Raw genomic sequence first — 23,181 nt, forward strand, 5'->3', positions numbered from 1 at the left:
TACTGGGTTTGAATCCCCTCCTTGAACTTAAATACATATATTTCAATATATTTGATTACTTTACATAACAGGAATATCTATGGAAACAAAGTGACTTGTGACTAAATATATACGGGGTGTTAAAAAACAAGTATCCAATATTTTAGGAGGTGCTAGCATGCATCAAAACAAGAAAATAATGCCTATTAAACATGGGTCTACAACACATACTTTCTGAGATCTGATTGTTCATAGGAGATGCTGTGAAAAAATTACATTTCAAAGATTTTATAAGGATGTTCATGAACACGTTCTATTAGAATATGATATAATATTAATATATCATATAATAATAATAATAATAATAATAATAATAATAATAATAATCGAAATTAATGTAAACAATTTTAATAATGACCCCTCCCCCCTTGAAAAAATTCTGCATATGACACTGGATAATACATTATTTCAGTGAGTTTTATTTTATCTTATTAATTTTTTTTTTATGTTAAGAAATCTAAAACAAAATTTTTCTACCACTTTCGGATTGTAAGGGGATGAAAAACAAATTTATTTAGCTTATATACTAGTAATTGTTTTCAGTGCTACCAAACTGCAGAGTTGTAACCATTTTATCGCTTATCACTCAACTCGGTAGCACTTAAACAAGAATATGTAAATTTTACAGAGTAGTGGAGTACCTGTTCATGTTTGTAACTGCAAGCATTTTCCTCCAGAGAGAACAGCGGTCAAAAGACAACAACACAAGGTGAAACATTGGGGGAGGGAGGAAACACCAGAAAGTGACCACAGGAAAAATATTATGTTAAAAATCATTAGTTGATGCTAGTCAAGTTAATTTATTAATCCTTCTTCATATGAAACTGATCACAGGAAAAAAATACATTAACAGATCATTAGTTGACGTTAGTTACGTTAATTTAATAATCTTTCCTCACAAGAAACTGGTTTTGATTAAAAATTCTGTAAACAATATGAAGAAGAATGACAGTGGATTTTTGTATCTACAGAAAAATTGTTCCCAAGTGAATGAAGCAACAATAAAGAAAGGGATATTAATCGGGCTACAAGGAACAGAAACTGCAAAAGACACAGCATTCAACTCTATTTTGAATTAAGTGAAACTAGAGGTGTGGATGGCACTTAAGGATGTTTACAACAATTTATTGAGAAATTAAGAAATACATAATTCCCATAAAATTGCGGACTCATCTGGGCAAATGGAGTAATGCTATGTAACATATCTGAATTGGTACCGATACTTATTTCTGTTATAGGCTGAGTGAACTCCAGGGTCATGGTGTGAACAGGATCAATGGAGAAAATGTATGAACCTATCAGAACATAATTTTCAAATGAAGTTACACATTCACTACAAATATAATCGTAATGGCATACAATATAATAATTTATTGTAAGTTACATTCTCTTTAACAGGTCCACCACCATCCATCTCTGCACACACCGTAACAGCCTATTGGGTTTTTGTGTTCTCCCTCCTGTTATTTACATTGTTTCTTACTTTAGACATTCTAGACCTCTGAAATCTCACGAGAGATTTCCTGCAGAGACATTTTCAAAGCAGGAAACTTCGTGGGCTGGAGACAGTTGGCTACTGAATTTTTCCTGGAAACCTTCCATTCATAGATAGGATAATTTTATTTAGGACTCTGATATGCTACATCTGACTAATGTTTTTACACAGGAAGGAATGCAGGATTTCTATTGCCCCATAAAAATCCATTACTCTTGGTTAGATCTAAATCCTCAAATTTCGAACTTAATGACAAGCATGGTAATCAGCTAATCACTAATAACTAGAGCCCGGATTTTATGTAACATGAAAATGAGAGATATGTAGCTAAAATAGCAAAATATGTACATAAACATGTAATAAATAAAATCTAACCTTTATTGGATGTATTTTTGCACATTGATAAGAAAACAGATGATCGAACCTAATTTAATTTTTGTTTAGAGGTGCAATTAATAATTAGATATTTTTCTATATTTTCTGCGGTCATTGATTGCCTTCTGTTAGAATGTTCTTACAAATGGAAAACAATCTCTCAACTTAACACGAAATAACTGGAGTGTATTTCAGATGAGGAATGATACTCAGAACAATGTTTCCAGGGAGCTGCACATACTCATCTTTAAGTATTTTGCATACAGTGGAAAAAGTTTTGTATCCTGGTTTTTTTTTTTCCAATACATCATTAAATCTTACTGAAACACACTCACTGATTACTCCCTTGCGGTTAACAACACTGCTACAAATTATGATGCGTTTTGGGAGCTTCCAGGTTAAATTGTCCACTTCAAAATGACCAGAGGAAAAATGGCCACAAACAAAAATGTCCAAAGGAAAAAGTCCAGTAAAAAAAAAAAGTCTTTTGAGCTCGGCAATATGAACGCAGCTAAACTACACTTTCCAAATGCGAACATAAAGGGATGTCTTCACCATTTTACACAGGCAGTGTGTTATAGGAAAATGGTAAATTTAGGTTTAGGAGATTTATATTTAAAATATCGAACAACCAGAACATCGCAATCAAATTCCAGAACTCTTGGTCTTATTATTCATTCTGTTAGAAGATAATTATAGAAAATACATTTGATATGCTATACGGTGACATCAATGAAGATCTGGTTAATCTATCAGAATACATACAAAACACATATGTAATGAGCCGACGTGCTCAAGGGCGAAGGAGAGCAGTCCCAGCAAGGTTTCCCCCACGAATTATGGAACATGTACTGTACATGCTGACTCTTCAGGGAAACCAATGAACAAACAATGCAATGGAAGCATTTCATAGTAAATTTCAGAAGATGGTCGCTGCTAATCATGTGAGTATTTGAAGGCTAATTCAAAACATCAAACATGAACAACATGAGAACGAAACTTTCATACATCAAATTCGAGTAGGTCATCAAAATATTAGGCCTCCAGTTAATAAAACATACCAAAGAAACCAGTAATGGATAGAGGCAATCGTCAGGAGATATCATGAATACAAAGACAGGAATGAGATAAAATGCTACCTTCGTGCATATCTTATCACTTAAAAATGCATGGACAGCCAGAAGAGGAAGGTCAAGATCAAGAGATGGAATAAAAAATTAATTGTAAAGTGGAGATTTCTGTGTGTTTATATATTAAAAATTATGATCTCATGTATAGGACAGTTTACATAAAAATCATTGTAAATTGAAGATTTCTGTGTGTTTATACATTAAAAATTATGACCTCATGTATAGGACATTTTACATTTGTGGACATTTAATTTTATGGACATTTGTGTAAGTGGACATTTTGCTAGTGGACATTTCTGTTTGGGGACGTATTGAAATGGACATTTTAACCTCCAACCGTTTTGAGAACAAGAAAGGAAAACGTGTGAAAAGAGTCATTGTTGGTGGCATCGAAGTCGTGCAATTTAGCTTTGAATGTAATGACAATGTATGAGTAACTCAACAGCATTCAATTTTTTTTTTTTTTTCCTTTCTTGCTACGGTATTGGATAATTCAATATAAACGCAAAATAAACCGAGAAATTATTTATTATTATTATTATTATTATTATTATTATTATTATTATTAATAATATTATTATTTATTATATATTCTGCAATAATGTCAAAATATGTAAAATTATGTAGTATGGTGTGAAATATATATTATACCAATATAGACAACATTCCTACATGTCTATCTCGTCAACATTTGGCTTTTATTCGTGCATAAATATGTAGAATTAAAACATGTAATTACATAAAATCCGGACTCTACTAATCACCTAACCATGGGCCAGATGGTTGTCAGGGGGATGCAAATTTTCTTTGTGATAGATAACACTTGCGCATGTTCTCATCAGCAACAACCAAGATGCTTACATCGGAGGGTCTGTTTCGTAGTTCGCGTTGCGTCTGTCATTCTCGTAGTAACCATGCTGGTCCTCATCATGGATCATGCCAGAATGTCGTCGCCCCTCTGTGGTGTCCACCTCACGGTCATTTGTCACATGGCGCCGAGGGGGACTCCTCTATAATAAAAAGCATGAATTTGAGTTGTCCACATACTCCAAACATTGCATGCAGCGAGTTACAGCAACTCCAGTCCAGTACAGATGGCTGTAAAGCAAATCCTATTAAATCACTGATCTTGGAACAATACTATTTAATTAACAACAATACGGAAAAAACCTACTCAGAAATTATGAAACACAATAGTGAATGGTAATAACAACAACAACACAAAGATCCAGCATCACTTGAACTATCCACAGCTACTGCTAATGTCTCAGTTTTATGAAATGCTGTGATTGTGAACAATAGCACACACTCTACTTTCCAGTGGGCCGGAGTTTCCCCATGCCTGCTCTAACATAGGTAACAGTCACACCATTTAAGCAGTATATGTATCGACATAATTCACAGGACACAGAAATGGGAAGATAACCCATCACCCTATTACACGACTAACTAAAAAAGAAAACACAGGAAAACACTCCAGCACCAGAGATCCTAAGAAAGCAGCCTTCAGATACAAACAATGCACAGACCTTCACAGTGCATGCATGTCTCCATGCAACAATGTATACTGCATGCTGCTACCGGATGCAGTACACAGCAATGAGCTTGTCCAAGTTTATGGCATGTATGTGTAGGACGACATTGGTGTATTTACATAGTCAATATATGAGCAGTTAATGGATTTGTATTCTAAACTTATATGTGAATGACTGAATGCATAAATGAATGGTTGAGAGAATAAATCAAATAAAGAGAGGATCACTATCATGACATTTTTGGATTTTGCAATTGTATTTTTAGGACTACTTACTGCTTCCATGCTGAGGGTAGTATCGCTTGAAAGCTGGATGGTTAATCTACTCAGTGAAATCTGCTTTACATTGGATAATACAAAGAAAGATATCATGCCAAACGTGCTATATATTTACTTCATGACTGGTGATGGCGATCTATAGAAACAAACTATGATATAATCTGATAGGCCGAAATTGGTGAATACTGACGGTGATTGTGGAGTGCATCATAGATAGGGGAAGACACAAGTATAACAAATACCTGCATTTAAGATGGGTGTGCATCTATTATGCATAAAGACAATTACCTGAATTGCTTACTGTGCATTAAATTGTGTTCTGTACATAGCCTATATGCATTTTATTGCTATATAAAGAAATGACATACAGTACAAGTGTTTGCCTCTTACTCCTCAGTTATTTGCCATCACCCATAATAAGAATAACAAACGGTAGCTTCCTCGCCTGAAAATGGCAATTCTATAAAATAGTTATGTAAGCACACAATATAATATGATAGTGATACTACAAAAACTGCTTACCCCATCCCTCGTATACCACATATTGCACATTTACGTAGCTTTTCCTTTATCAGCTGTTTGTATAGGTACGTACTATTGAAGCACAAAAGATAAACTTGAACAGATGAACCTTGCACATTTCTAGCGACACTACTTTGAAAATGGAAACAGGAAGCAGTTTCGAAAATATGGAGATGTTCATTTTTAACCGTCACAGTGGCTTATAAATCAGATGGCACAGGTTTAAATCCCAGTATATCCACCCTGAATTTTTAACTTGCGTTAGGGAAGCTGTGGTCTAGGAAGCACAGGATTTTCTCTGGGAGGACTCCGGTTCCTCTATGACATCCCAACAATTTTATTTTCCATCATTGTTCATTATGAGTTTAATGTAGACCCACTCTCTACGGTGTACTCTGGATAGTGTCTGACGAACGAAGTAGTCTATGCCTCTTGGCACTAGCGATATCTATGAGCCATATGGTACTCGTAGAGTAAGAGTTAATAACGGGAAGTTAAGGGTCCTGTCATTAAAAAAAATATCAACTGATGGTTGTGAAACCCAAAAAGCGTCAATGTAAATTAAAACATTTTGAAAGAACGAATTATTGTTGCTTCAGTGAAATCAGCAAGCCGAGTTCTTTTGTCAAAATACACATAACATGAAAGGAAACTTAAGACAATTATGGCATGTTCAGAACCTTGTATTGTGCAGTACGTGTACTCGGAGAGGGAACACTATGCAACAGTCACTTATAGTTTGGGATAGAGCCATACCAATTAATAATTTTAAAATTAAACACACACACAAAAGGAGATTCTACAAGTGCCAGCCTTCTAAAACATTTTCTTCATTGTTTTGTTATGAAGGTTATTTCTGGTCTGATACTAAAATCATGTGTCCCTTTCATCTCATTCTTTCTTTTTTTGTGCGTGTGAGAACACAATACTCCACTTTTGTGCCTAGATGGTTCTGATCTCGGCTTTTGAAACCGAATCATCTCACGAACAGATATAAAAATGTGACATAACTTCGGGAAAGCAGCAGATTATTGTCTACTACACACGAAAAAGAAGGAATGTTGTATTCTCACAAAAAAAAAAAAAATTAAACAAACTAATGACTTTAAAATTTGGAGGTCAGTAGAAAATAATTTCCATCAAACAATCAGATCTTTACTAATTATGGCATGTCGACAAAAAATTAAGATATAAAATTAAAGTTATGAAAGAACACTACAGGAGGCAAATGTGAATAAATACTATGGTTGCCAACTTTTTTTGAAGAAAATACGAGAGACTATGGAATCGACAAAATTTCATAAAGCAAATGGACAAATTATCCAGTTCCGTTACTAAAAACAACTTTATTCTACACTTTGGCAGCTATACTTAAATTTATAGTATTTTGAGACAGATTTTTGTCTCGTATAATAGTTGAAATCAACTGCAGTTTGCACTTCTGATTTGATTAGATGCGTCATGTTCCTGTATCGAACATCTATCCAATTATTGTTCATGAGATGAAATACCTTCTTTGTATGAGCATTACTAACTACTTGGTAGGTTTAGATTAAAACTCGCCAGTTTTTCCAAATTTATAACATTAAAATGAGTTGATTTTAAACAAGTACCAAAATTCATTTCTGGCAAGCATTATCTTCTAAAAAGACTGCACTTTTAATGCATCTCAAAATTTATGATATAAATCATCATTCACGGCAAAATCAAATATATCGAATGAAAATTTTTACATTATGCAAAAATAAGGGAGAAAAATGCTCAAAGAAAAATACGGGAGCCAGGAGTCTGTTAAAAATTAGGGCCAAATACAGAAGATCCCGGGAAATACGGGAGAGTTGGTAACCCTAATAAATACAAAAGTTTGATCACACAGCATTTAAATACAGAATGAAGCATCCACAACAAAAGTTAATTACGAACTAACAGAAAATTCTTAAAAGCATTGTTGGATGTACAGGAGTTGGCAGTAAAATAAATACTGAAAATTCATTACAGTTAAAAAGTAGTAAACACTGTGGATGAGACTGCGATACCAGCGAAAATGGGGGGGGGGGGGGAAAGAGGGGAAGAAAACATGTGAAAAGGATGTATAAACAATGCCTCCTCTTACTTGTTTACCCTACATCCACTACCAGGTTGACAAAATATATATCAAGACAACCATGGCCGTATATAATGATCAGAAGGGGGAGATTCAAGAAGTTCAAACACTCCCTGCGTTTAGCTGAACTTGGAAAAAAGATTCTTACAGGTTTTTTCTTACTGATGTTGAAACAACTCTGATAATTTTACCATATTTACACAAGCACTTTAGAATAATCTTTTTTTTTTTTTTTTCCTCGTCAGTGTGTCTTCCTTTATAATTATGGTCATCTTTGTGGACGGATTAAAATTATTTCTGAGACTTTTTTTTTATATCTTAGGCTAAAATATATTTACTGAATTCACTTTGAAACACCTCTACCAAAAGTGCACTTTGATTAACAGCTATGAAAATAGTTTAGTTTGTGCATTCCATTTCATAATTCCTTGTTCCTTTCAGAAAATAAATAATGAAAGCCTAAAACTTAATATTTACATTTGCAATTAAAAGGTCGAAAGAGTGGGGTAGATGATTCGGAAGAGAATACCTACTTAATTAGAAAACAAGTTGCTACAAAAATGTTTCATGTGATTGAGTCCTAAGTGAGGCATGCAGTGGCAACAAGCATACTAGTGAAAGTTCTGAAGATGTTAATAAATGTGACAGATTCGTCATTGTCATCGTCATCATCACATACATATAGATTTGGACCAATGGTTGGTCTGTGCTGGGTACTTTCAGTGTTGGACTCCGGACTCATTTCACTGGCATTATCACCTTCATCTCATTCAGATGCTAAATAACCTAAGCTGTTGATAAAGTGTCGTAAAATAACCTACTAAAATAAATAAAATAAAGAAGCTTAGAAGAGCCAGTTGCCAAATAGGACAGAAAAATGCACCTGCAGGAGTACATTACTATACAAAGTAAAAGAAGTCTTTATTTTCCGTTCTTGGACAACTTCATAACAGAATAGAACACACTATTTTGTGCCCATAATATGCATAATGCAACTTCACGGAAAATGTGGAGCAATGTTTCAAAATATATAATTGCTTAATGGAAAGCTTCTTGATTTTTAAGCAGAATTTAAAAGTGGAAAAATAAATGGTGGACAGTTTCTAAAGATGAGATGCTAGGGACTGCTATAGACGCCATAGAAAATTACGACAAACTTATTAATCCAAATATCTGCTAATTGTTGGTTATCTTAGCTACTCTCCTACTTTCAGCTTTTATGCCTCAGAGAATGTTTTCCATATTTAAGAAGTTAAAGTCATGCTTGACTACGCAATTCCATGGGTGGTGTTCAACTGACAGAGCTTCTACACTGATGATGTGATTCTCACTTACTTGTTAGTAGCAAGAAGGAAAAGGCTCAATGTAATTTTGTAATTTTTAAAATATAAAGTGAAAGTATTTTACATTTTCTAATAATAGGCCTACCACAATATAAATCTTAATCAAAACGACAGTTATAGATTACTGATTTAATAAAGAAGTATTTCCATACATAAACACTAAATTTCAATAATCTTAGCTTACTCAAAGTTAACCGCCTCCCTTTCCTCCATTCTTAATATAAAATTATATACAGCCATGAAGACAACAAAGAAACACTGAAAATACTAAGATCATCCTGAGATTCCAGAGAAACAAGATATTAGTCTTAATTTTACAAGTATTACAATGACTTTTAAAGCACCAGAAATATGTAGAAATGGGAATCAACACTTGTATCGTCTCCTTTCGTGTGGATCGTCCGATATGCAGAGTGATCACAGCAGACTGAATCCTTTGTGTAGCACCATAAACCTTTAAACTACAAATAAAGGAAAAGGCGTCCCATGATACACATGCACGGTCACCTGGCCAACGTTGGGCGTCCTGGGGGCAGGGCGCTCTGATTCCTCGTAGTCCTCATAGTAGTAGTCCTGCAACAACAACTGCCACGTTATACTCGCTCTTGCTCTCCATGTCAGGTTGCTTCCTAGCTATCTGATACCTCAGTGCGCACCTCATGTTGTGCGGGGCTGCTGGATCCTGATGCCCACTGCTGCTCCTGTAGCTCCTCTGGGTGCACCAGTTCGCGTCCTTTGCGCATGGCATCCTGCACCTCCTCAGGTTGCACCACAATGTTGTCCAGTTTCTGCAGGTTGGGCAGTGCTCGCAGCACTGTCAGACGGTATCTGTGGATCATTATTATTATTATTATTATTATTATTATTATTATTATTATTATTATTATTATTATTATTATTATTCACTACCATCATATTATTATTACTATTACAACTACTCCTACTCCTCATCCAATGACGAATACAACTTTCCAATTAAGAATGAAAAGAGGATTAAACCATATGCCTGTAGGGTGAGAAAACTTAAAAAGAATGGGGGGAGGGGGAATCTTGAAAGTCCTGAATTGCAGAACTGCATCACTTTTGGACTTAAATAATTCTGAAGAGGACAAAAACCAATGAGAGAACGCATCATAGTACAGTACCGTAAAATGGGGTGACTTAATATGTTTTGTAAGTTGATGTTTCGGAACTGAAATATCAACCTACAAAACATATAAAGTCCCCCAGCGTATCTAGTCACCCCGTTTCGAAACATCAACCTACAAAATGTATCAAGCCCCCCCCCCCCCCCAGTGTATCAAGTCACCCCGTTTTACAGTACACAAAAGGAAGGAATCTAATGGTAAGCAAGTATGACTAGTACAGAAAACAAGTAATGAAATATTAACTCACTGCAAAATTAAGGGATGTAAAGGTATAACTAACACACAAACATGACCTCACTCACTTGTGAATAACGAAGTATTGTGAAATACCTTCAGACAGAAAGAGAATACGCTATATTTTAATGAAATTCATACTAAACTAATGGGTTTGGAGAGCAGAATGAAACAAAATCTAGGTTGCAGATGTCAGGTTTTACGACTCATTACTTGCAGCTCCTTTGTAACAAGTAACATGATAAAAAGTAAAGTAATGCATAATGCCTCATAAAGATGTGATTCGCAAGAAGCAATAATAGCCGTGCGATTCTCGTGCACAACTCAAGTCACAGTGGTTGTAATAATTGCACTATTTCTAAAGTGCGGTGGGGAGGCCAGCAAGCTTGGTGCTGTGCTAGGTACGCTGCTGGCTCCCATGTTTGTTTTGGTGTTGGAAGACTCATATTGTGAAATCATTGGCTGTTCGTCTGCTGCTTCTTCTGTTGCTAACATTCATGATGAAGAAGAAACTAAACCATAAGTGGAAAAGAACTAAAATCCTACAGTAACAATAATAAATGTTGTAATAAAGTAATTAAACCAAAGTGTAAAACACCTAAAGTCCTATATTTAATTACTATATTGTTGTGAAACTTGGACTCTTACTTTGAGAGAGGAAGGGTGTTTAAGAATAAAGTTCTTAGGAAAATATTTGGGGCTAAGAGGGATGAAGTTACAGGAGAATGGAGAAAGTTACACAACGTAGAACTGCATGCATTTTATTCTTCACCTGACTTAATTAGGAACATTAAATCCAGATGTTTGAGATGGGCAGGGCATGTAGCACGTATGGGCGAATCCAGAAATGCATATAGAATGTTAATTGGGAGACCGGAGAGAAAAAGACCTTTGGGGAGGCCGAGATGTAGATGGGAGGATAGTATTAAAATGGATTTGAGGGCGGTGGGATATGATGATATAGGCTGGATTAATATTGCACAGGATAGGGACTGATGGCGGAGTTATGTGAGGGCAGCAATGAACCTGCGGATTCCTTAAAAGCCATTTGTAAGTAAGTAAGTATTGTTAGAAACTAAGGAATACAGAAAGAAAAACATACTTAGTTGGAAAACAACGAATTTGGTAACATTATTCCAGCATGTAAGCAAACAAGAAAAATAACAAGAAACCTAATCTGGTAATCCAGCATAGTAGTTACCAAAGCAGCCAATAGTGAGCAGGATTTCTAGCAAGCAAGCATGCCGAACTGCTATCAGCGCTCCTTGCGTGAAATCCAACACAGAAACACGCACCGTGGGAACTGGACTGTCAACAAGGCACCACTCATGAGGCAACCAAGTCAGGAGATAATGGGGTAGGACAGCCTGTTCCTTTCCCCCTCCATTGCATACATTGCTGACTAGTAACATATTACACTAATCAGACTTCAGATGTATACAAATAACTGTTCTTCCTTCGACACACATCGTCAAGTGAGGTGTACTGCCTGATAATAGATGTACATATCAGCCAGAACCTCAATCAGAGGTATTGACTGAATGTAAAGCATTCCAATTACGTACTGAGGTTGGAGTCTGCTCTTGGGTAAAACACGTATGTTGGAAGATGATGGGGCAAGTCATAAAAAGAAGGGTGTCAATACTGGTCTTGTAGTGTATGCAGTCGATTATAGAGTCGTAAATCTATACATACGTTGCGAGTGAGTATTTTCCCATTAAGCATGCGCAGTTTGCCGCATCGCTCAGCCGCGCGTCTTTAGTCGCCACAGCCGCTTCTTGCGAATCACACCTTAAATAATTCAATTGTTATAAGGATTATTTTACTGGAAGATGAATTAAAAGACTCACTGGTCGGTGTCTGCACATGGATTCTCCTCAAGCCAGAGACTTTTGAGGCGGGGCAGGTCCTGAAGGTAGAGCACTTGGTTTAAATCCTGGATGTTGTTCTTACGAACATACAACTCCTGCAGGTTGCGGCAGAACTGAAAGTCTGACAAAGACCCGATCTTGTTGACACTGTAACAACAAATGAAGAAATACCATTATAATAGTAGTCAAGTTAATATGTCCTGAAATTTTAGATTGTGCTGTAATATATGTGCTATTCCATCTCAAATCGACCGAAATATAGAGAAAATTGACCTTGCAATTTTTAAATACAATGAAACTTTTTCTGTCAGTTGACAACTGTGATACAATGCTTTGTGGAAAGTTTGAGGCATCAGAACTTCATAGTGTTTAAATTAAAAATATTTTAATTTATCGTATTTTCATAAAATTAGCAACTTTAAACTGTTGTGGCTCCGAAGCCCTTTCACCCAATGATCAAAATCATGGTTTATTTTCATGCTGAGAAATTAAAGTTTATATTGACATGTAAACAGTTTTTCTTACTCTTTATGGAAATGGAGAAATTTAGATTTTTCTTCATTAAGACGCCTTTGACCACGAAAAAATATTTAAAAAATATATGGTTAGATTCCGCATTGAAAGTACAAATAAACACATATTTTTTACTGGTGCACCGTTGATAAGAAAGTATTGAAAATATCAAATAAAGAAAATAAATAGTACGCGCGTGAACTAACCAGCTGACTGTGAGGCGGGAGCTAGCCGAGTCAACCAAGGCCAGGAGACAAACACGTGATGTTTCGTCTAGTAGCGCATAGCAGGGCTAGCTTTATCACAAGTTTTCATAAACACAGGAGTAAAATGACGCCCAACGCTCGCTTATCTTCAGCTCTCGCCCAGTGCGTGCGGTACTGCGCCGTTCAAGTCTAGGCGTGTGAAAATAATTTATTTAATACCCTCGAAACTTATTGCCGAGCTACTAAGCAAACAATGCCGAATCCCTCTTAATAATGCAAGGTTTTTTTCTCAATATTTTTTACATTTTTACAAATGGGCAAAAAGCCTAGAAGTAAGTAAAATCAGATTATCTGTCTCTCTGTATATAATAAAATTAAGGATTACTCCTTAACATAACCTACCAAATGTCAGCTTCAAAATGAGCTCCCGTTCAATGTTCTGCAGTAAATGGTTCCAGAGTTCTGAGTGCTGAAAGAGGCTTGTTTTTATAAAATACGCTAAATTTGTCGCTCAATAGTACGAAAACCGTTTGACTTTCGATAGTATATTTTTGAAAATGCACTGTCATCAGCACCTTGTATAAATAGGAGAAAAATTAGAGTATTAAAAAATGCGAGGTTTTTTACTGATCGATTTCATATGGAATAGCCCATATGTAGCAATTGAGAAGATATTTAGATTGCATTTTCAATATATTGTTGATCATAGGCCTATATTAAAAAAAAAGGACTTGTCTATTGCATCTATCTTCATTTTCAGGTGAGACACAGCAAAACAGAAAAAGGAATCTTACTCAAATCGTCTACAATTAATATTGTACTTTGTAGTTCTTTTTCCCTATCAATTTAAATTCGAAAACTCTTATTCTCTGCTAGGGTTACTAGGTTCTATGCTTTCTTCCTAAGCTTGACATTTACTGCTAATTTTACAACTTATCTTTTCATTTTGATCATAAAACATTGCTTCCTTTTCTTCGACATCCGTGCACAGCCGAATATTTTGTCTTCGCCGCGGAAAATTCATTTTCATTAATGTTGACAAATGGTAAATTACAGTCTGGCCTATCAGAAACGTTTAAAATAATAACTATCCAAGTTCATTAACTTTTTTTTTTAATTTTAGCAGGTTATTTTACGACGCTTTATCAACATCTAAGGTTATTTAGCGTCTGAATGAGATGAAGGTGATAATGCCTGTGAAATGAGTCCGGGGTCCAACACCGAAAGTTACCCAGCATTTGCTCATTTTGGGTTGAGGGAAAACCCCGGAAAAACCTCAACCAGGTAACTTGTCCCGACCGGGAATCGAACCCGGGCCACCTGGTTTCGCGGCTAGACGCGCTAACCGTTACTCCACAGGTGTGGATTCAAGTTCATTAACAGTTTATTTATTGGACAACAGCAAACCTTCACCTAAACAGACCTAACAGACATTTTCAGATTTAATATAGGTTCACTAACTAATTTCAATTTTGTACGCGATTTATATGGCAATGGGCTATAATCTGTAACACATTTTATCATTGTTACTATTGTTCACATTGCTGAACAGATCGTAATTTTGCTGATAATAGCAAAAAAAAAAAATGTTGACAATGCTATCAGAAGTTCACGAATATTATGTCCATGCTTCTCTTCCGTAACTGACACAATTCAATCAGAACAAGACTATCAACTTTACTCTAATTTAGTGCTCTTAAAAATACGACTAATTTAGTGAAAATACCGGGACAACTTTTGTTTTTACTAACATTTCTAATATTAATCTGACTATACCTTTGGATTACCGGTTGAGAACCGGAAACACTGTTTGTTATCCCCTTCCACGACCGGAGTTTGATGATACTGGTGTAAAACACAAACAAATCACTTTACTAGGTATAGGAGGGAAGAAAAGTAGTGCATCTATTTACGTACACTAAGATGTATTACGCTTTTGAGTTTGATAATTTTCATTACGTTTTTATTTAATTAAAATATAGTACAGTATATTACAGTTTAACAATAAGTGTTTTTACTCACGAACTGAGCTAACCATGCGGACGTATTCATTATGCAATGTATAGTACACTATCTACTGCACATTAGCATACAATATAGAGAGTACATTAAAATTTTAAAATAAACAAAAAATCTGGATATTAAAACAAATTGTTGAAATTTGTGGTCGTCCATTTCGATACAGGCTTCAGTTCTTTTGTGCATATTATCGCACTATAAACTACTGTACCTAATTCCAATTTCCAGTTTCGTCGTCCGTACCAGTAACTCATATTGAAATAATTCTGTATCTACTCTATAACAGAATACTTTACGTACTGTAAAATTCAGTCTTCACTTCTGCCCGATCCGTACAGATAAATTTACTCAGACATGCTATCTACTGTTCGTCCTAGTGGTTATGTCGCAGGGTCGTAGAAAGGGGGGAAATCAGATAACAGTTAATTATTTAACGAGGCCCTTTTATCTAAGTTATTTTAAACAGTTGTATAATGTTACGTAGACGTCCAATTCCTAACAGAAAATGTTTTCGGAAAAGAACTAGGACACCCCACCCACTAGTCTTTACAGAAGGGCCAGCAGAAGCAAGTGAGGAAAACCGGGATGCGACGTAACCAAAAATACCACAGTACCTATACGAAAATAGGATTAAATAATGAATGCTCTTTCTTCACTGGAAAAACGAGACCATACTTCTGGAACCTACTATACTCACTCACTCACTATTGTTTATTATGACCGCAAGACGACTCTGCATATGCGGCCTTGGTTCTGTGTGGAGGACGGGTGGAAGTTTACTAATAGATTAAAAAAAAACTCAGGTGCAATAAAAATTGAAGTAAAAATAAAATGATGTCCCTGTATTTGGCTAGTGAAAGTATTCCCAGCTAAATGCTACTGTTTGCCTACAGAAATTACATACACTCATTTTGAAAATGTTTTACTTCTAAAGAATAAAATATATTTTACATCTCGATCAACTCCATAAAGATTTTTGTGATAGTACAGAAATATGTGTAGACATCAGGGCAGTAATACTCATATTGATAAATGTCTTCCAAGCACGTTCGTCCACATACAGTAATACAGTGTACGTCCAACAGAATTTTCCTCCAATAGATTTTGTCCAGTGATTCACTTACTTTAGTTCACTTCATGTTTGTCCCGATACACTTTTTGTTCAACATCATTGTTTGTCCCTTCAATAAATGTCCACAGTTCATTCAATCGTCATTTGTCTATGACCTATCTACAAACATAAAACTAAGAAAATCAATTTTGACAACAAAGGAGGAAAAGGGAAAATATAGTATCACTCTTGTAACTAAGAATACAGGTCATTACATTTCTAACGTTAATAGTAAATTTGAGTAGATATGTAAATTTCTGAGCAAATGCCTCCGGGAGAGTAATGTCTAAGAGGAATAAACCACTCCTTGTAAATGAATCAGCATCACTTCTACAACAGAAATCGTACAAAAAATACACGCAATGCAAGATGAATTAAAAACGTGGATATAGAAAATCTTGGCATAAGAAGTTGTTCAGAACATGAAACGTCTGGCTAGAGGTTCTCCTAACACAAATCCTAGCGAGATTATACGTCATGGTACATCAGATGTATAGTCCTAAACACAAAAAATGACCGCTTTCCTGTAGCGTGAATTTGTCTAAGTCCACTTCGGGCAGCGCCTGGTTAACATGAGTAGGAAAAGGATATTTATTTTGCACCTAATTTACTTCTTGAATATATCTTTGTTATAGATTATTCATAACACTTGATCTATAAACAGACAAAAAAAACAACAAACAAACAAAGGGAAAACAAAGCTGAGTCGTGCATAAGAAATTTCTTTACGTGCAAAAACAGAGCTGAAACGATTTATAAACCTGGAACAAAACAGGATAAAACCTGTGATTCTCACTAATTTAGAGGATGTAAGCATCATTCAACCATACACAATGACGAAGACAAATGAACAATTTCTTCTCTATGAGAGTGGTAATGCTCATCCTAATAATATACCTTATTATTTTCTACATGAAATTACTCGCAGGGAGTGATACAATATTCTCTGATGGGATCTTCAAAAGTGTCCCCAGACAATCGGCAGTTCATAACCCATATGTCATGTATAGTAAAGAGCTGTAAATGTATTTTTAATTGGTTATTTTACGACCAGACTTTTAAAAGATACGCCCATTTAAAAATATTCCTTTCTAACAATTATTATTTTTAAAGTTTTAAGGAGTTTTGTAATTGTTGAATTTCTTCTTAAAAACTGTATATTTTTTGTACGCTCGTCTTATCTGTATTGTGTACGGTTTTGACAATAAAACATATTATGCCACTGCTTTTGCCAGAGGTTTCATTTCTTTATAGACTAGGACCTCTTTAGGAAACGGAAGAGGAAGTAAAATGTATTATTCATTTCAGTGGCATAACTAGAGATTTGGAGGCCCGTGGATAAGTAATAAGGTGGGACCCCCACCACTTCTGAGTTCTACAGAGTAACATCCTCACATGTTTTATAATACCTGAATAATTTATACACCACGCATATTAGAAATACGTAACAATAATACAATCTATATAGGCTACAAAATAGATATTCATATCTTAAAACTTGTTCCTTCTTGGTTTGAGCTCAGCAAAGTTATCAATTACTTTTTCTATGACCAGCTTTCTAGCCAAGTACTGCTCGATGTACAGAAGTGCTAAACCTTTCAATCTTTCCTGGCCCATGGTGGTCTCTTCAGATAGCTTTTTACTATTTTAAGTTTGGAAAATGAATGGTCCGTACTAACAGCATAAAATATCGTCACAAACAAGCATCAAAGTGTACAAATTTCCGAAAAACTGGATGAAAGCAAGTGATTTTACACTATGAGAAGTGAGGGTAGTTCACTGATTGTTGTCACTTTTGACTTTGTCTTTTCGGGATTTACTTCCAAACCTGTAATCATATACTTTGTCTTTTCGGGATTTACTTCCAAACCTATCTCACTACTTGATTCAAGTAAAATTCCCGTGTTTTCCCTAATACAGTAGTTTGTGGATTTTTTACTAACATATTCAAGTCATCCGCATAGACAAGCAGCTGATGTAACCCGTTCAATCCCAAACCCTCTTTGTTAATAATAATAATAATAATAATAATAATAATAATAATAATAATAATAATAATAATAATAATAATAATAATAATAACCTCTGATTCAGGTTCTGACTGATGTATGCAATGGAGGGGGAAAAAACTGGCCCACCCTTTCTCATTATCTTCTGGCTTATTTGCCTCATGAGTGACGTCTTATTGGTGTCACTTAGGAGATTCAAGCCTGTCTTCGGACAGTTGATCGAATGATGATGATGATGATGATGATGATGATGATGATAATAATAATAATAATAATAATAATAATAATAATAATAGTAATAATAATAATAACGGATGGGTTCCCTTCACATTGTGGGTCCCTGGACATTTGGCAGTCCAGCCATCCTGCTCCATTCTTTTTTTGTTTAATTTAGAATGTCAAAGGGTACTGGTACATATGAGTCCTTCACTCTTCCGAGTATGATTCTAACAGAAACAGTTCACTGAAAGACTCGACTGCAAGCCAATTTTCTTGACTCAATACTCTCGACGATCTGTTTTATTTCGAACCTAAGAAGGGACGAAGACTTTATGGAGCATGCATGTATCACGGATCACCAAACGCAAACATAATATGTTCAGGAATTGGAGTCAACGACGATCCCGTGTACATATCAGGAGGCGACATGCGTGACTCAACAGTGGGGGCGATTTTCAAGGTCGAACTACGGGGCCGCGCCCCTCCTCGCACAATGGGGCGAAGTACCCCATAACGGCAAAGACGAGACTGAAGCTCCGTCCGCCTTGCAAGGACGCGCGTGGGTCTCTCTTCTCCGCTCGTGCCCATGTTGGGAAGGCCCACGCGCCCCTCGCAAGGTCCGGGAAACGCCCATCTGCAATATTACGCGCCAAACAGAATAACGCATGAACTGGCAGCACTCGCATGCTTGTATTTGGTGATACTAGACTATACTAAGACAGTATAGTTCCACTGTTATTGTGGGTAAATGTAGCAAGACGAGATCTGATGCAAGCATTTAACATTAGGCCTACATATCCATGTATTGAGTTTGAGCGACTTCGCTCCTTTTCTGCGGATTTTATGGTTAGTGGTGTACACGACAGTGAAGTGTATAACCTACAGAAGGCACATGCAATTTCTATGCTTAAATAGACTACAGGTACTGGGATCTTATATTCACTGCCAGCTTGATAGTAAAGGTTGAGTTACGGTTTGCAAGGGGTATGCATGTTGGAATAGTGTCATCTCTTTTTTTAAAACACTTATCTGCTTTTACCTCAGTATATTAATCAGAGTCCGAAGACAAAATAAGTACGTGCGTATATACCTGGTAATCATTCGTATTCAGTAAACGCTGAAGACGGAGCAAGACTTATAGTCGTGTGAAACGTTAAGAATTTTTTTAAGGGGTTAGGTACAGCTTACAGCAGTAACATTTTTGGAAATATTTATTTTTTTTTTCCTCCATTGCTGCATCTTGTACAATAATGAAAATTGGTATGTGTAAAACACTGTCCTTCTGCTATATGAGAAAAATATTTTTACGATTAATTTTTTTTTTCAAAATTCAAAATGACAATTTACTGTGCAGTGATGAAGCGTTTCCCTCATAACTCATAAACTTGTTAACTTTTTCATGTTTACAATATCATGCTCTTTCAACTAATTTCTTAATAAATGATACTTTTATTTCGTGTTAGAAGAAAATACTGATATTCGATCATTTTTAAATGAATTTATTTTTTATCAGACAATCTATCAAAGGTAGAGAAATTATATTATATCGTATTGTAGTTATGACATGCATAAATACACACAAACAATTTCATCACAGAATGTTGGATAGTTTTTTAATTAAGTGGGAAACGCTTCATCACTGCACAATCAACTGAGTTTTGAAAAAAAAAAAAAAAAAAAAAAAAGTAAATAATATCTTTTAAAGTCGTAAATATATTTTTATCATATAGCAGAAAGACAGTGTTTTACACATACTAATTTTCATTATTGTAAAAGATACAGTAATTAGGGGGGAAAAAAAAGTTGAATATTTCCAAAATTTTACTGCTGCAAGTTGTACCTAACCCCTTAATCCCAAAGTCAAAACAGTTTTCTTTATGACGTTTTTATTCAAGGAAAATCTGATTTAAACGGTGCAGACAAGTAAGTTTCCACTCCTCCTCTCTCAATTTCTTATCTTCTTTCCTGATTACAGTATTTCCAAAGTTCGTTTTGAAATACCAGTGGCAGTCAAATACTCTTGGGCAGGCAGTTTTCGATGAAAATGCTATTCCATTTACAGCCCCTTTAACTAGTAACGGGCTATTTTACGTCTTATGTTGTTTAGTCAACTATCCGAACACAGGTTTGAACCTCACAAGTGATACCAACATGACACCACTTATGAGGCAACTTATGAGATAATGGGGTAAGGTGGTCAGTTCCTTTCCTCCTCCATTGCACACATCGCCGACTAGTTACATATTACCTATTATACTAGTCAGACTTCAGATGCATAAAAACAATTTAGTGTTCTTCCTCTGACACATACCGTCAGCTGAGATGTACTGCCTTTTAATAGGCCAGAACCTCAATCAGAGATAGTCTTATGGATAATCCAGTAATTTCCTACCTTGTTTAGTCAACTGTCCGAAGATAGGTCTGAACCTCAAAAGTGATACCAACAAGGCAACTAGGCCAGGAGATAATGGGGTGGGTGACCAGTTTCTTTACCCTTCCTTTGCATACATCGTGACTAGCTACATATTACACTAATCCGACTTCTAATGTATACAAACAATTGTTCCTCTGGCACGCACAGTCGAGTGAGATGTGGTACTGTCTGATAAATAATAGATGTACATATCAGCCAGAACCTCAGTCAGAGGTATTTCCTACTTTAATATCCATATCTAAAGACCTCCCAGGAAAATGGATGTAACATCAGATTGTTAAAATATGTGATGTAGGTGGAAAAAGTAATTTTAATGCATTTATTTATAACAATAAATTATTGCGTTCAATGGTTGAATAAACTTGTATCCTTACTTAGACAAATGGTTGTGATAGTAAATATAGACCTAATGAAATATGCCCCTGAAATTATTTTCCTTCCTCCTGAAACATGAATTACAGTATTGATGTTTACATTCTTCAATTAATGACGTGCCCTAAGAAGAAAGTATTCAGTATGGGTGATAAGGGGTTACAACGGATCGATCTTAACACTCGGACTGCTGGAAACCAATTCAAGGTGAGGGCGAGTCCAAGAATATTGTCTAAAACGTATTCCTCGCGCAAGTGCCATAATATTTTGTCCGCAAATGCTCGATTTCAAAGGAGGCTGAGAGGACTCTGAGCTGAGACTCCTTGGACGTTATGAAAAGCCCTACCTCCGTATAATTAGAACCTGGACTCTTCCAGCGTAATACTAACTCTACTAACACAGCCAACTATGATCCTACATTTAACGGCACGGCGTCGTGCTGACCCTATGTCACGGTGACTCCAAAGTTATATTATTATATAGGTCTACTGAGTATTATAGGAATAAATACATGGAAAGAGGCAATAAAAATAGGAAATTTAGGAGTGAAATGAAGAGAAAGAGATAAATACGTAAATAAAAATAGAGAAAGAGACATATAAACAATTAATTCAGGAGAAAAAACTGGAAAAGAATGATTAAGAGTAGGTAGATTTGAAAGTAGAGATGAAAATTAATGAAAAAATGTGAGTTATTACGGAAAGGAATATGCAATATTTAATACGAAAGCGAGAAATTGGAGGGTGACAGTCCAATGAGAGAGAATAGAAGAGGATAGATAGGAAAGGATATACAGCAATTCAGTTAAAACCGAAGAATAGAAAGTAATCAAGAAATACTTGGCAAATGAATATATTAATAGAAAAGAGTGGTATGTATTAAAGGGATGGTGGATCGAAAAGGAGAAACGTGATGGTCCATCATAACTCTGAATTGTAATGTTGGCTGACAAATATCATATATCAATACAGGCCAACTTGAAAAAGTGCGAAAACAAATTACGATAATGAAGGAAACTCCGGGATTAGGCACAATGCTCGTACCCTCGCATGTTAAAAAAAAAATCCTTTCAAGTAACATTAAGAACTGGCCATTAATCGAACAAATGTTTTTCCTCCCGCTGGATGGAACGCTTGTTCAGATTCTCCTCTCTACTTTTAATTAATAATTAGTTTATTTATTTAATCTGACAGGCCATAAGGCCTTCTCTTCCATTCCGCTAGATAGCACACACGATACAAAAAATACGAACACTGACAAAAATAATACAAATTAAATTAAAGCCCTATAGAGGGTCAACAGGATCAAAAAACACTGTACAGCACTTATTAAGCTAACACAAGAAAATAAAAGATATAGTTAAAATAACAGTAATAGCAACGATAATAATAATAATAATAATAATAATAATAATAATAATAATAATAATAATAATAAAAACATTATATATTAAGAGTAAAATTCACAACATCATAGTTACAATATTTATTACATGGGTTAAGCCGAAATTGCGCAACCTGACATGTGTTTAACAAGCAATTCCATGAACTAGAATGTGATTCTTTAATTTAAATTTGAATTTTGATATTGTCCGACAGTCTCTGTCATGGTCAGGAAGAGAATTCAAGAGGCATGGACTCGATATGCTGAAAGATGATGAGTAGAAGGATGATCTGTGCAGAGGAATAGAGAGAAGGTACAGCTGTCAAAAGAACAAGTGGCCACTCTCCTGAAACAAAGTGCCCTTCGGGTATCTTCGCTACAATTCGGAGACAGGCGATGTTACATGTTGTTGGACCACGTTGATTGATATCTACAGTTATAATTGAAGTATTCTGTGTGTTATCGATAGCATAATGGTAGCGTTCAGGCCTCTTATTCATGAGGTCCTGCGTTCGACTACAACCCCGTGCTTTTTATGTTCTTTTTTGTTCTGTTTTTGAGAGAGACAAACTATACATAATGGCTCCTTTCTCTTTTACGATTATTTTAGTAATTAACATCAGGTTCATTAATATATTATGCCATGACTTTATCATTATGATATTGTCGCTGCAAATGGAAAGAAAAAAGATTTTATTCTCAATAAAAATATCTTTCGTGGCATAAACAAAACAAATTTACTGGCGTCGGCCTTAAAACATTCAAACAATTAAGCGTTCAAAAAACAAAACAAAAAGTCACAATTCAATATTTAGTCTATCTTCCTCTTATCTCGATCATC

At 35.4% G+C, this 23,181-nt stretch overlaps 1 protein-coding gene across 7 annotated transcripts in view; it reads right to left on the reverse strand.

Moving 5' to 3' along the window:
* Nucleotides 1-23,181, reverse strand: part of LOC138715055 (cilia- and flagella-associated protein 410) — a 61,376-nt gene that overhangs the window by 5,447 nt on the left and 32,748 nt on the right. For 3 of the 7 annotated variants that reach the window (XM_069847513.1, XM_069847515.1, XM_069847508.1), the window contains exons 3-7: nucleotides 12,054-12,221; nucleotides 9,478-9,649; nucleotides 9,329-9,394; nucleotides 3,901-4,049; nucleotides 681-710 (exon numbers count right to left, since the gene is read on the reverse strand). In XM_069847513.1, coding sequence (XP_069703614.1) covers nucleotides 681-710; nucleotides 3,901-4,049; nucleotides 9,329-9,394; nucleotides 9,478-9,649; nucleotides 12,054-12,221 — 585 coding nt within the window. Of the gene's footprint in view, nucleotides 1-680; nucleotides 711-3,900; nucleotides 4,050-9,328; nucleotides 9,395-9,465; nucleotides 9,650-12,053; nucleotides 12,222-23,181 lie in introns of all 7 variants that reach the window. The other 4 variants (XM_069847514.1, XM_069847509.1, XM_069847510.1 and 1 more) reach the window with 3 other exon arrangements.

This window comes from Periplaneta americana, chromosome 15, assembly GCF_040183065.1.
Source record: "Periplaneta americana isolate PAMFEO1 chromosome 15, P.americana_PAMFEO1_priV1, whole genome shotgun sequence".
Lineage (NCBI taxonomy): Eukaryota > Metazoa > Arthropoda > Insecta > Blattodea > Blattidae > Periplaneta > Periplaneta americana.